This window comes from Rhinolophus ferrumequinum, chromosome 13, assembly GCF_004115265.2.
Source record: "Rhinolophus ferrumequinum isolate MPI-CBG mRhiFer1 chromosome 13, mRhiFer1_v1.p, whole genome shotgun sequence".
Classification (NCBI taxonomy): Eukaryota; Metazoa; Chordata; class Mammalia; order Chiroptera; family Rhinolophidae; genus Rhinolophus; species Rhinolophus ferrumequinum.
The window spans coordinates 17,495,007-17,508,909 of record NC_046296.1 but is presented as its reverse complement, the minus strand read 5'-3'; the positions used below and the strand labels follow the sequence as shown (position 1 = coordinate 17,508,909).

Sequence of the window (13,903 nt, the reverse complement as noted above, 5' to 3'; positions counted from 1 at the left end):
AGCCTTAGCGTGGATGTGCTTGAGCAGGGCAGCCAGGCTCTGGCGCTGGTGGCTTAAGGCCCTGAGGGGTATTCCTCCTCCTCATCTTCCTCCTCTTTGGAAAACTGGAAGAGTGCTTCTGAGGAGGCTTTGCTGGCTGCTGGCACCTTGGGGGCTCTGCCCGGGGCTGTAGTCATAGGCAGGGGGGCCACTGTGGCTCGAACTCGGTTTGCCTGCAACTGCCCAGCCTGAAAAGAGTAAGCAGAGCCGTCTCTGAAGACTAGACAGAGTTCCTGATCTATCCCGTTCCCTGCTGGGTCTCCTGTCCTAATTCCTTCACTCGCCCTATCCCTGGAGTGACAGCCTCAAGGCTCAGGGCAGTGGAGTCTGGAGCTCCAGCCTCCCCAGTGCCCATGCCTTGGGGGATGTCGCCCCTGTCAGCTTGCCCACCAGCTAGCTTATGGTGGGTACTGCTCCCACTAGGTTGACTGAGGTCTGGGAACATCTTTCTCTTGTAACTTCAGCTACGGCAAAACAGGAGTTTTCCTAAAGGCTCTGTTACTGAAAAACTAGAAAAAATTAATAAGGGTAAAAGGAAGCCCAAATATAAATTATGGATTTCACAAAAATGACTCTCCACCTTCAATTACTCTTCTCTCTTTCATCCGTGTCACTAGAGTCCTGCCTCTAAGTTACTAACCTTGATCAACCTCCCCCTTTGCTCACCTGTGAAATGAGCGTCACACTTACCTTGCCGGGATGCTGTGAGGATTAAATGAGACAAATATTCGTGAAAGTGCTTGTCACACAACCTAGGAAATGACTGGTGGCCAATTTGCTAATTTCTCTTCCCTGGGGCATTTCTTTCCCCACCTTCCCTTTAGCTTTTCTTTCAAGGGGAGTGTTATGGTTGTAATTCCAGTGCAGCCAGTTCACTTAGTGGGACAATGGTCTGTTAAATGACTAATGAGTTATTATAAACACCACAATTAAGCTATATGTCAGTGCCCAAGCAGAAGAGGTACCCCCCACAGGGGAGGGGTTGTAAATTCCTTTGCCAGGGTAAAAGCCCCCTCTTTTTCTTCCTCTCCTGGCCTGATTCTCCCCTCCACCAGAGGAGATCCAGGGAAAATGGCTACTTCCTGGGATTGGGGGGAGTTAGGGATAAGGGAAGAGGGGTCTCTTGGAATCTGGGCATAAAGGGGAGGGAGGGATGTAAAGAGGGGAGCTGTACCTTTCTCAGGGCCCGGCTCTCCCAGCTTGGGTGGAGTCGGCCCTGGGGCTTGGCAAAGGTGCTATTCAGGTGTGAGTACAGGCGGCTGCAAATCTGCAAGGGGTTGTAGGTAGGCTCTAGCTCCAGGCCATCCAGCACGCCCTGAGGAAGAGAGGAGGAGCCTCACCTGGGGAACTTGAGGTCACAGAACACAAGATGTCAGGCAGAGCCCTTTGAGTGTGAGGCTGGAGGAGGTGTGAAGAGCCAGGGCCCACCTCTCTCTGAAGGCTGTATGTCCCGCTGAGTGTTCTGGTCCCCAGGTTGGAGTGGTTGGGAGGTAAGTGTCAGGCACAGGTGGAAGAAGTCGGAGCAACACTAAGGGGTTAGGGCCACTGAATACTCTGGCCCTAGAAGTGTGCCAGGAGATTCGGGAGTGCTGTGAGATTACAAGGGATCCAGTGTGCGTGGCTTTGAGGGAGGGTGTGTCCGTGGCCTGGGGCTGCTCACAGTCTACAAGGAGAGTACAGTGAGTTCTCGGCCTGCCTGTGAGGTGAGCATAACCAGAGGACACGCGAGCACAGCATTCCTGAGCAGTCAGGTTTTCCGGCCACAACATCCTGTGCCAGGAAACATTGGCCCTGAAGTGAGACGCTGAGCGAGCCATAGCCACTTGTGCCCACCTCTCTCTGCACCCCCCTGGCCGCCGAGCGGACAGCACAATCCCATGCTCTGTCCTCTCTGCGAGTCAGCCAGTGATCCAGCAGCGACGTGGTTCCAGTTCTCCCTGCCCAGAGCCCCACCTCCTCCCCTCAGCCTGGGTAGGCCTGCAGAGGAAATCCAGAACCCAGATCCAAGGAAGAGAAGGAGGAGAAGAAAATGGCCTGTAGAGCTCTTCCCTCCTTTGCATCTGAGTCTTATTTTGAAGCCCTTCCTATTCTGGGCTTCAAAATAACCTACATTGTCTGCCTTTTCCTCTTTCTCTTAATAGACAGAAATAGATGCACAAAACACAGGCACACAAACATGCACACACGTAATGCAGAGAAAGACCGTGGGAACACACTGTCATGGCTTACTTCCTCCTGCACCACCTCAGTTCCTACAGTTTCTTCTCTGATCCTCTTACCACACCCTTGGAACCACTTCTCCCTTGGCTCCCTGTCCTTCCCCTCACTGGCTCATTCCTCTCCCTCATCCCTTTCTTGAACTTCCTTCTCTTCTCTTCCCTCTATCTGTCCCATGAGATCTGGGCTCCACCTGCCTCCACAATCTTAAGGCTGTCATCAGGTGGGTCCTCAGGCAGCAGAGGGAAGGCGCTGGGTAGCATCAGTTCCCGTGTGGCCACTGCCTTCACCAGCAGAGTAGGGGAGCGCGAGGGCACGATCACATAGAAGGTGCTGGGGGGTTCTCTCAGGCTGTGTCCTCGGCTTTGGGGCTCTCCTTTGGCTAACAGCAGCCATTCTCTTTTCTGAAACAAGGACATACATAAACGATGGTTCATCTTTGGTCTTTGGCACATTTTGAAGATCAATCCTAACTAGGGATCCGCCCCCCCCAGCAGTTCCTCTGGGGTTGGGGGTGTCCGGAAGGGCTGAGCCGTTTCCCTCTTGCGGGAGGGAGGGACTTCCTGACTGAATCAGCAGCACCCCCAGGTACTGCTCTTCCTCCCTGGTCGGGATGTACACAGAAGGGTTGGTAGCGCAGAGACAAGTTAAGAGATGCCCTTTAACCTGAAGTAGGTGTTCACCCCAGGAGGGGATACTTTTACTTAATGGTAAATGTAGAGTTTTAAGAATTATAATTCTTAAAAACAGAGTCTTGAAACAGACTTGTGTGAAGTGTTGTGAAAAATTCAGGTCTTATTTTGAGGGGGATAAGGTCTGGTTGTGTCGCATGACTGGGGTAGAGTGGGCTGAATGGGGATCCCCTGGAATGCCCAGAGAGGGTTTAAGAAGAAAGTGGTCAAAGTCACCTTCGCAGAGAGAGGAGGAGGGGAGAGCGGGGAGAGGAAATCTTTGGTACAACAAGGCCAGGGGTGGGGGCAGGGCTTTTGAGATCAACTCAGCCAGTGACAGGACAAAAAGAAGGGTCAGAATTCAGGGGGTGGTGACTCTTTGAGTAAAGGGTATTGTAGAACAGCGTGGTGACACCCTTCCCATGGAGATCAGAGGTTAGCACGTGGGTAAGGAGAAGAGACAGGTAGACATATAAGCAGATTTTCTAAGTGTACCCTTTGAAACCAGGCATGGAAATGAGGCATTTTTCTGTGGTAGTTTTCAAGGAAAACTACAAAACTCCAGGAAATATGGAGTCAGAAATGTTACAATCATCTGTAAATTGTGTCCTCTTGCTTGAGGGCGTCATCAGTTACATTTGGTACAGACATAACAGTGTCCTTGCTACGTAAGATGAAAGACAGCACACTAGTTCTACCCACTGTCATTTATACAAAAAGTTGGAAGAAATAATATAAGATGAAAGGCAAAAAAGGAGAAAAAATATATTAAGGAGATGGAAGAATATCATTGTCTTGTGGAAGACAAGTAGAATGGGAATGAAGCAGAAAAACCTGCTGTAGCATTAACATCAAAGTTATACCTTGAGGGGTGTGCTGAGGTGGAGGTGGTGGGGAACGTTTGCACACTTTAAAGCAGTGTTATCAGCCTGTACGGCACAGAACTCGGGGGCTCTGGAAGGCTGGGCAGGTGGTGCCTTCCTAAGTTCATGTTTTTTTAAAAAAAGTTTTTAAAAAAATTATCATTATTTTATTGGGGCATGTTGCAGAACAGTGTATTTTTCCAGGGCCCATCAGTTCCAAGTCAAGTCGTTGTCTTTCAATCTAGTTGTGGAGGGCGCAGCTCACTGGCCTATGTGGGAATCGAACCGGCAACCCTGTTGTTAAGAGCTCGCTCTCTAACCAACTGAGCCATCTGGCCGCCCCAAGTTCATGCTTTCTTAACATTTTCCTTATATTTGGAGATATGCTGTCTTCCTGAAGAACAGACCCAAAATGAGACAAAAAGTCTACCTGATGCTTCTCAAATCTATCAAATTGGAAACAGATGATATACGAGTAGAAATTGTTGCGTGTATGTGTGTGTGTGGGGATTTGCCCTTGCTTTGAAGACATGGCCTCTTTAAGCTTGTTCTTTGGAAGGAATAGGTAGGAAGTTGCAGAACACTCCATTTTAGTTGTCTTAAGTAACTTCTGATGTGGCTCACTTTGGATTATTATTATTTTAATCTCCTACTTTTACGCTGTTTGACGCATTTGTTTGTGAATTAGCTTATTTATTAAGAATTTATTGACTGCCTATTACTTATCATGTCCCAAGCACAAGGTGTGGGTATATAGAAATTCATTAGACAAGCTCACTGCCTTCTTAGAACTTATAGTAAGGGGAAGGCTTGTAAACTAATGTTTGTCTCAGACTTAGGATGACCAACTGTTCTGGTTTGCCTGTTTTGGGCACTGAAAGTCCTATGTCCCAGAAAACCCCTCAGTTCTGGGCAAACTGGGATGGTTAACCACCCTTGTAAGACTCCATGGAGAATGGAGTATCTTGTCACTGTGGCATGTCACTGGAGGCTAAAACTATGTCAATGTGACATTTGTTGTACCTTAGTGTTATGGAACAAATTCATACCTGGTATATTGTGGGGTTACTAAGAGCCTTAGAGTGTTGTACACAGAAAATTATGACCCGCTAGAATTTGGGTCTACTGATTTTGAGACAATAGCTAAGATTCTGTTAGAGAATTGGTATGTGGAAATGAATGAGGTCTGTCCAGACTAACTCCTGATGTGGGGACTATTCGAGGACTGGGAAGAGATTGAGTTGAAAAGATTTTACAGAATGCTTTAACACTTTTGGGCTGATTTATAGAGAGGTTGGCAGAAGGTTCTGGAAGGGAGAGAGACAAATGCATCCTTATTAGAGTTTGATAAAGATATTAACTTATCTGTCATTTCCAGGAGTATTCTGAGAAAGTGAGACGTAGGGAAGTTACTTCAAGGCCCAATTTTGGACTCTAAATGTCTCACCTCTTTGGGGACTTGACGTCCAGGACCCAAACTTGAACAGGTTACCTAAGTCATGGGTGGACCTGTTGGTACAGGCAGTTGTATAGCTGTGATAAAAATAGTTAATTTCCATAGCTGGTATCTGAGGCTGAGAAAAAGCTGTGGCATTGGGATGTCCCAGAACACCGGCCTTTGAGGTCCCCAAATTGAACAACACTTAACGACTCTAGATGATGGCTGAGAACTTAGAATGTGCTTTTGCTAATTCTAAACAAAGGAGCATGAGTTTGACGCTGAATTTACCAGAAGGCAGATGAAAAGGTATCTGTTTATGTTGTGGTTAGCGACTTCACTATAGAAGATGCCAGGGAGCTTAGAGTTTGGGGGTGGGGACTGATTCTGTCTGGAACAGGTGTGGAACAGGGGCAGAGTTGAATGGCATGCCATAGCTTGACTACAGTCAGCCTCCCCTACCCCTGCCCTAACTTCTAATTATTAATATTAAGATTATGAAAGAAGGTGTGGCAGCCACTGTTGGTTGACTGGCTTCCCCCCTCCCCACCGCCCCGGGTCTTCCCTTTTCTCTACCCATTTTTCAGTCTTTTCAGTGATTGGTCTAGAGGTGGTTTGTGACCTATATTTAAATAATGAGACATACGCAGAAGTTGCTGGGTGGGGCTTCTGGAAAAGCTTGTAATATGCTGGCAAGCTTTTTGCCCCTGCACCCTACTTTTTTTCTCCCTAGGACAGGACTTAGTCTTAAGTTGCAACAGCGATCTTGTGACCATGAAGCAATAGGCATAAAGATGAAGTATACCAGCTATTGTTGCTGCACTGGAAAAATGGAAAGAGCCTGGGTCTATGATGGTATCATTGGTCAACTGCACCAGCTTGTAATGATCTGTCTCCACACTTCTTGTTACGTGAGAAAAATAAACTCTTAATTACTAAAGTTAGAATCGGATTGGTTTTCTGTTAGCTGTAGCCAAGTGGATCCTTTACAGATGCCAAAGGGAAGGAGAGGATGTGGTTACTGACTTCCGGTATCTAGGGAAACATGAGTAGAAGGGACAGTTTTAATGGCACTGGCACAGGCTTTGCCAAATGAAGAGGTAGGAATTTATTATAGCATGTAAAATATCTAATCTCACCAAACCAGAGCTCCCTTAGTCTGCCATTAGTATGGTGGTCTGGAATCAAATTCAGCGATTAAAGAAACTCTGACCAACTCCTGAGTGGGAGTGTTTCTGAGACAGCCACTGAGAAGAGGGAAGAAGGGAACACTCATTTTGCTTTGCTTGTGGGAATAGACACATTGCATTGTCCTAATGCATCCAGGAAGAGAAATTATAGCTAGTTATGGAAAAACTATGCATACCCAAGGGTTCTTGGAATCTAGAAAGGCATCAGGAGAAAATCAGATTAATTTGGCATTATTTGCTTATTTGCTTATTCTCTCACTCCAGAAGACAGGACCATGAGGGGAAGAAAATGAAGGTGCAATGTCCACGACTCTGCAACTCTCACACTGGCTTCTAAAAAGGAGACCAGGGAAAGATGGTAAAAGACATTTCATACCCCCAAACAGCAGAATGAACATGGAACATTCTCCAGGATAGACCACATAATAGGCCATAAATAAAGGACAGTAAATTTAAAAATATTAAAATCATCCAAAGTATCTTCTCTGACTACAGTGAAATGAAATTAGAAATCAATAACAAAAAGAAATTTGGAAAGTCATGAATATGTGAAAACTAGACAACATATTCCTAAATAATCAATGGTTCAAAGAAGAAATCACCAGGGAAATTAGGAAATAATTTGAGATGAGTGAAAATAAAAACACAATATACTAAAACTTATGAAATACAGCTAAAGCAGTGCTTAGAGGGAAATTTATAGCTGAAAACTCTTCAATTAAAATAAAAAGAAGAAAGATCTCAAATCAATACCCTAACTTCCCACCTTAAGAAATTAGAAAAAGGAGACCAAATTAAACCTAAAGCAAGCAGAAGGAAGGAAATAAAAAATACTAGAGTAGAAAGAAATGAAAATCCTCAATAACATACTAGCCCACCAAATCCAGCAACATATAAAAGGATTATAGGGGCGGCCAGATGGCTCAGTTGGTTAGAGTGTGAGCTCTCAACAACAAGGTTGCTGGTTCGATTCCCACATGGGATGGTGGGCTACGCTCCCTGCAACTAAAGATTGAAAACGGCAACTGGACTTGGAGCTGACCTGCGCCTCCACAACTAGATTGAAGGACAACGACTTGGAGCTGATGGGCCCTGGAAACACACTGTTCCCCAATATTCCCCCCCAAAAAGGATTATATACTACAACCAAGTGTGATTTATCCTAGGAATACAAAATTGGTTTAACATCCAAAAATCAAACAATGTAACACAACTTGTTAATGGAATAAAGAACAAAAACTACATAATAATCTCAATAGGTGCAGAAAAAGCATTTGATAAAATCCAAAACCATTTCATGATAAAAAGTCAACAAACTAGGATTAGAATGGAACTTTCTCAAAAAAAAAAAAAAAAAAAAAAAGAAAAAAGAAAAAAAAAGAAAAGAAAAGAAAAGAAAAAAGAAAAGAAAAGAAGGAGTGGAACTTCCTCAACCTGACAAAGTTCTCTACAACAATCCATAGTGAACATCACAGGTAGTGTGGTGAAAGACTGGATGCTTTGCCCCTAGGATCAGGAACAAGACAAAGATATCTGCTCTTGCCAATTCTATTCAACAATGTACTGGAGGTGTATTGAAGATCAAAGGGCCATTTCCCACATTTTCTGGACTGTCAGCCCCCTAGGATTGAGAGGGAGGGGAGAGGCACTCATGAAAATATTGAGTGTGTCAACATCCTGGCCCTTGGGGACTAATATTTTTAAAATTTGATTTAGGAAAACATAATAATGTGACATTTGTCATATTAGAAAGCTAAGGTGCAAATTCAGACTGCTTATGAGTGCTGTGAAAGGAAAGGCAAATGTGGCAACAGGTACACGAGCGGGGAAGGGGCAGGAAGGATGAGTAGGGGCAGGCTGTAGCTGGGGTGGGGGTGGGAAAAACATAGTATTTATGGTATTTAACCAAATCTGGAAAAAAAAATAAGTAGATGTTTGTCAGGTGGACAGAGGCAAGGAGAATGGAATAGCATGAAGAAAGGTGGAGGTGTGAAACAGTTTAGCATATTTGGGGAACATTTAGTAGTTCATAAGTGCTGCTGGAGTGGACGATGGAAGGGGCACCGTGAAAGATGAAGATATCCAGACAAGGCTGGGTCACAAGCATCCCACTGACCCCACGCCAGCCTGCTGTCCTAGCACCTGTTTCCCTGCAGCTTCTATGAGCTCATTCTGATCATTTTTGTCTTTAAAAAATGGCTCCTGACCCGCCATCACCCCACTCTCAGCTTGGATTCTTGCTCTTGATTCTTTGCCTAATATAACCAAGGACTTTCCATTTCCCCACCCATTTACAGCCCAACCAGGTCATCGCCTGTGTACTTAGACTCCTGCTGGCTACATCCTGGCTTGAATCCTGTCACTTCTGAGGCCAATTAGGGCAGACAGGGCCAGTAAAACTGTGGAATGCATCTCCAGAGACTGACATTTTAAGTAGGAAACTGAAAGACCTAGGTAGTATTTTCATTTCTTTTTCTAGTTCACACAGACATGACTTTGTAAGAGAAATGAGGATGTGGAAAATGAGTCACTAGCTACATAACTGAGACTACACAGTACGATTTGGTAGTTGAAATTATGATTTCCTGGTGATGAATTGATTCATCTCATAAATACTTGGAAAAAATTATTTATTTATTTATTTATTTACTCAGTCATTCTCTACCACATTCCAGAAAGCAGTTATGCCTGTTTTGTAAAATGCAACAACACAAAAAGATAAAATAAACAAGGGGATTGGGCAAAGGAAAAATAAGGGTAGGGCAATACTACAGCCAAGATTAGATAAGCTCATAGAAATGCAAACCACCCACTTTTGCTAGAAGGTTGCTCCACAGCTTTTCCTAATATAAAGTGTTGGAGAAGCTATCTTGTGGATTCGTATTGAGTAGTGAATGTGTTTCAGAGAACTCCTGCAATCAATATGATACTGAATGGCTATAGAGGGGTTAAGAATTTGTGTCCTGGAGTCAACTTTTCTGGGTTCAATCCTGGCTCTACCATTTACTAGCCTTGTAATCTTGGGAGAGTACTTAACATCTCTGCGCCTCAATTTCACATTGGTAAAATAGGGATAATAATTCCTACTTCATAGGATGGTTATGGAGATACTATAAATTAATGTTTGTGAAGTGTTTAGAACTGTTTCAGGCACATAGTAAGCACCATGAAATGTTAAAGTTTTAAACTTAAAACACATGTAATAATTATTAGATAACATTATTAAATTTTGTTAGATTAAAAAATAATTTAATAATTCTTATAGATCTATAAAACCTCTGAAAAACCAAGTCAAAACGCATGGCTCTTGTAGTCTGGACTGAAATTTAAGGGAATGGATGGATGGCATATATCTTTTAGGAATCATGAAGATGTGTTTATCAAGAGCATTGCCTAACTGATAAAGGGATATTCTTCTGAGGAAAAGGAAGTAAAATACTAAAATAAAACAAAATCATCTATGAGGAGATACAACATTCAATTGTCAAGTAAAAAAAAAAATCAGGGACTAGAATAACACTTAAGGCTGCAGTTGACCAAGGTTTGAGTATGTGTAAAATGTAATTTGAAAAGTTATACAACATTTATCGTTGATAAGGCCTGGTGGGCTGGCACTAATGACTGGAATTTAATTCTGTTAGAGTGGACTTTGTTCAGAAGAACTGCTCTAAAAGAAGGGGTGGAGAAAGAGACAGCATTGAATGAACTGAGCTGTGCTTATACTTGTAAGGAAACCCAGACACCTAAAAATGAGGACATGGTGGAGCTGTCGACCGACTGAGGGTAAACCAGAAAATATCATGGGTTGTCTGGCCAGATAAGGGATGCAAAGAGGGAACACAGGAACATTGAATAAGTGTTTGCTTTTGCATCTGAGTGGGTTGGAGTGGCCAGAGGCAGACTGGTTCCCCTGCCTAGAACAACTAGAAAAGCTGGACAATATACAGAAACTGTTTGTCTGAAGGCAGGGAGAAGGTGCTGTGACAATGAAATCAAGAGGCAGCTAAGTCTCTGGAGAGGGAAAAATCCAGAGAGACAAGGGAATTATTGCAACCGCGTTTAGTGTAGGGCATATGTTGATTTTGAGTTGGAGGGAGTGGGGGTGGGGGCTGAGCATCTAGGATTTTCACCTGCGGGGTCACTTGCACGGGAACAGAGAAACCAGCAGATCTTTTGGTGGAGACTTGGCAGGGGTGGGGTGGGTGCTCAAGCCAATTTCTCACTCAGCCCATTTGTCAGATAATGGGCTGCAGGGAGCAGGCGGCAAAGACACCTAAGGAGAAAGCCTCTAAAAGGAGAGCATTGTAGCTGACCTGGGGTAGAGGGATTAGAGTTGGGATCATCCAAGGGGAAGGATGAACATAATACACCAGGTTTTCAGTGGAAAATCTTGGAGGGCCAGGAGCAAACCAGGGGTAGATGGAGTCTCAGCAGGACTGCAGCCTGGCCTTGGCTCAGCACAATAAGATGATTTGCCAGTACTCTATCTGCTTGTACAGGGCAGGCTGAACCCTCTCCACAGAAAGCCGACACCAACTGGGGCCTCTACAATTGATTTAGACACAATGAGCATACGTCTGAAACCACATGTTTGAAAATCAAAAGAAAAAAAAAAAAGACAATAGAATCAAAGCCACAGGTGATTCAAGTATTGGGGTTAGTGGATAAGACCCTTAAAATAACTATGATTAGTATGTTCAAGAAATAGGTGAAAATATGGAGAATTTCCCTAGAGAATTAGAATTAAAAAAAGAAACAAGTTTAAATTGTAGAACTACTAACCAATCACTATGTGCAAATTCTATGCCAGGCATATGCAAGGTGCTTTACATACACAGTATTACTTAATCATCTTAAAAACCATATGAGGTATATTTTATTATCTCTACATGATGGGGACAAGAGTTACTAATGTGTGTCTGTCATGCACCTTCTTCCTTTTTTTCCTTCTCCCCCATGTCACTTGTGCCTCATGAAAGGAGAAGCCTTGTAGGTTCTATTCCTGGATATTTTAAATAGGTAGAAAGAGACGGGACCTGAGAGGGAGGGGCCTATGTCAGAGAGGCTGTCAATCTACAGAATATTTTTACCGCTGAGAGAGGGAGGAAGTAGAGGAACAGGGACTGGGGCTGTAGACAGTGTTTCTGTGTGTGGTGTGTGTGTGTGTGTGTGTGTGTGTGTGTGTGTGTGTGTGTGTGCGAGAGAGAGAGAGAGAGAGAGAGAGAGAGAGAGAGAGAGAGAGAGAGAGAGAGAGAGCCTTAAAATAGCTCCAGGTTAGATATAATTGAGGAGCAGAGAAAGAAAATTTGAAAAATGGCATTGTAGGTTATAAACTATTTCCTTTTTGGTGTTCTTTGAAAGCACAAATAAATTAATTTTAAAATTACTTTTTGGCCTCTGGATAGTGCTTTTTTATCCACCATTTATGCAGAGATTAAGCCACATGGGGCCACTCGATTTGTTAGGGTTACAAACAGATGAATACAATGCTCAGAGAGATTAAGTGTGTTGCCTAAGTTCATACAGTTGGGAAATAATGAAGCTGTCCTTAGGGCTATCTGATTCTAAAGTCCATGCTTTTCCTGGACAATATAAATTACATTTTACCACAACAGATTAGAAAACTGCTTCGCCTTGACTCCCAAAAAGGAAAGGTAACAAGGAGAGAATTTCTACTCTTAGTCAAAATTTGAGGCTGAGGAATTAGTTGGTAAAATGGGCAAGTGGTAGAACTTGCCAAGGAAAGGCAACGATGTCATTCATTTATATCATAAAGTCTATGATATAAAGTCAAGTTTATATCACAGACCTTAACTCATGTCATAGGATCATACACTTAAGAATGAATTGAAATATGCTTTTCTCTAAGAAAGAAAAAACAAACAAACAGAGCACACAAAGGCCTAATGATAAATATAGGAGTCCAGGAAGTCCTCAGTGCACAAGCACTATTTGAGTTGAGTCTTTCAGGATGGGGTAGGATTTGAACACATGGAGATAGGAGAAGGGACAACATGAACAAAGGCCCAAAGGTGGGACAATTTAGAGTCTGTATATTAATTTTGTCGGAGTGTATGATACATAAAGGAGAATAATGGGAGACAAGTTTGGTGTTTGAATACTTGGTTAAGGAATATGGATTTTAAAGTATAATGAACAGTAAGCCACAGAATAGCGTTAAGCTGAAGAGTGGAAAGCTTAGTGCTGTGGCTCAAGAAGATTAATCTGGTGGCCGTATGTAAAATGGATCGGGAAAAGGAAACAATGAAAGGCATTTAGACAAGTTACGAGATTATTGCAGTATTAAAGGAAAGAGGTAAAAGGATGGAGGAGGGATGAATAAGAATGGAGAGGAGAAGACACATACAATACTGGTAGATACTATGGGGATAGAACAGGCAAGGCTAACTTCACTGGGTATTGGCACCACAGAAAAACATGTACCAGGGAATGCTTCAGGAAGATTAATCTGGCCCTAGGAGCAGGGCAAATTAGAAAAGGGAGAGACTGGAGGTAGGGAAGCTAGTCAGGAGTTTACTGAAGAAGTCTTGGTGAGAACAAGCAGTGGGAGTGAGAAGGAAAGGACAGTTACAACTCACGTTGTGAGAAGAAAACTGATATGACTGAATGATGAACTGGGTGTAAAGGGCGAGAAGGCTGAAAGTGACTGAGGTTTCAAGCCTGGGTGAGTAGATAATGGTGATGTTGCTATTAACAGAAAGACAGAAGTCAGAGTGAGAAGTTAGCTGGAGGGGAAACGTTACAATGAGAAACAGAGGCAAGAGAGTGGGGGTGCTGGCAACAGTAGATTTTAAAAGAACTTGTGAAAAAGGTGTAAGAAAGAATACAGAACCAAAAATGGACTTGAAGTGCTAAAAACTTGCACAAATAGGATCAGGAAGGTCAAAATTCTCAGTAAGTCTTGTCATATAGCAGACACAAAAGATGCTTGTTGTTGAACGAATGAGCTGAGGCTTGTGAAGAATTCTCTCTATAACACACTACCTTTCAGTCTTTTGCTGCTTGGAGAAGATGTCATGTGAAAAGCAAGAAGGAAGAGCCCTTCAAACACTATTTTGCTTCTATCTTTTCCAGAAAAAGAGAGTGGTCTTTAATCTGGGTGAGGTGGAACTAATATAGGGTAGAGGGAACAGCAGCATAAGATGGGAGAGGAGCTGTTACAAATACCGAGTCACTTGAAGTGAATTCATGTCCAGTGAAGGACAGAAGTGTGGGGTGGTCAGTGAAGGGAGAATTATCCTGTGTTGTAGTCTGTATTTATCTGGCGACCTCTGGGAGTAAGGAATTTAGCAAGATGTTAAAAGCATTGACTTTGCAGTCCACAGAACTAGATTCAAACTCTGACTTAGCCACTTTGGCAGCTGTGTGACTTTTGGTCTCTTCAGACATCAGTCTTACCCATCTGTAAAAATAAGGTCAACAGCACCTATTCTCACAGAGTTACTGTGAAGATTAAATGAGGTA

General features: G+C 43.3%; 1 protein-coding gene across 2 annotated transcripts in view; it reads right to left on the bottom strand.

The window, feature by feature from the left end:
- Positions 1 to 32: 32 nt before the first annotated feature.
- Positions 33 to 13,903, bottom strand: part of M1AP (meiosis 1 associated protein) — a 61,799-nt gene continuing 47,928 nt past the window's right edge. Inside the window, exons 7-10 of one of the 2 annotated variants that reach the window (XM_033125046.1) lie at positions 2,454 to 2,660; positions 1,214 to 1,354; positions 730 to 741; positions 33 to 227 (exon numbers count right to left, since the gene is read on the bottom strand). In XM_033125046.1, coding sequence (XP_032980937.1) covers positions 54 to 227; positions 730 to 741; positions 1,214 to 1,354; positions 2,454 to 2,660 — 534 coding nt within the window. In that variant the 3' untranslated portion in view covers positions 33 to 53. The remainder of the gene's footprint in view (positions 228 to 729; positions 742 to 1,213; positions 1,355 to 2,453; positions 2,661 to 13,903) is intronic. The other variant, XM_033125047.1, reaches the window with a different exon arrangement.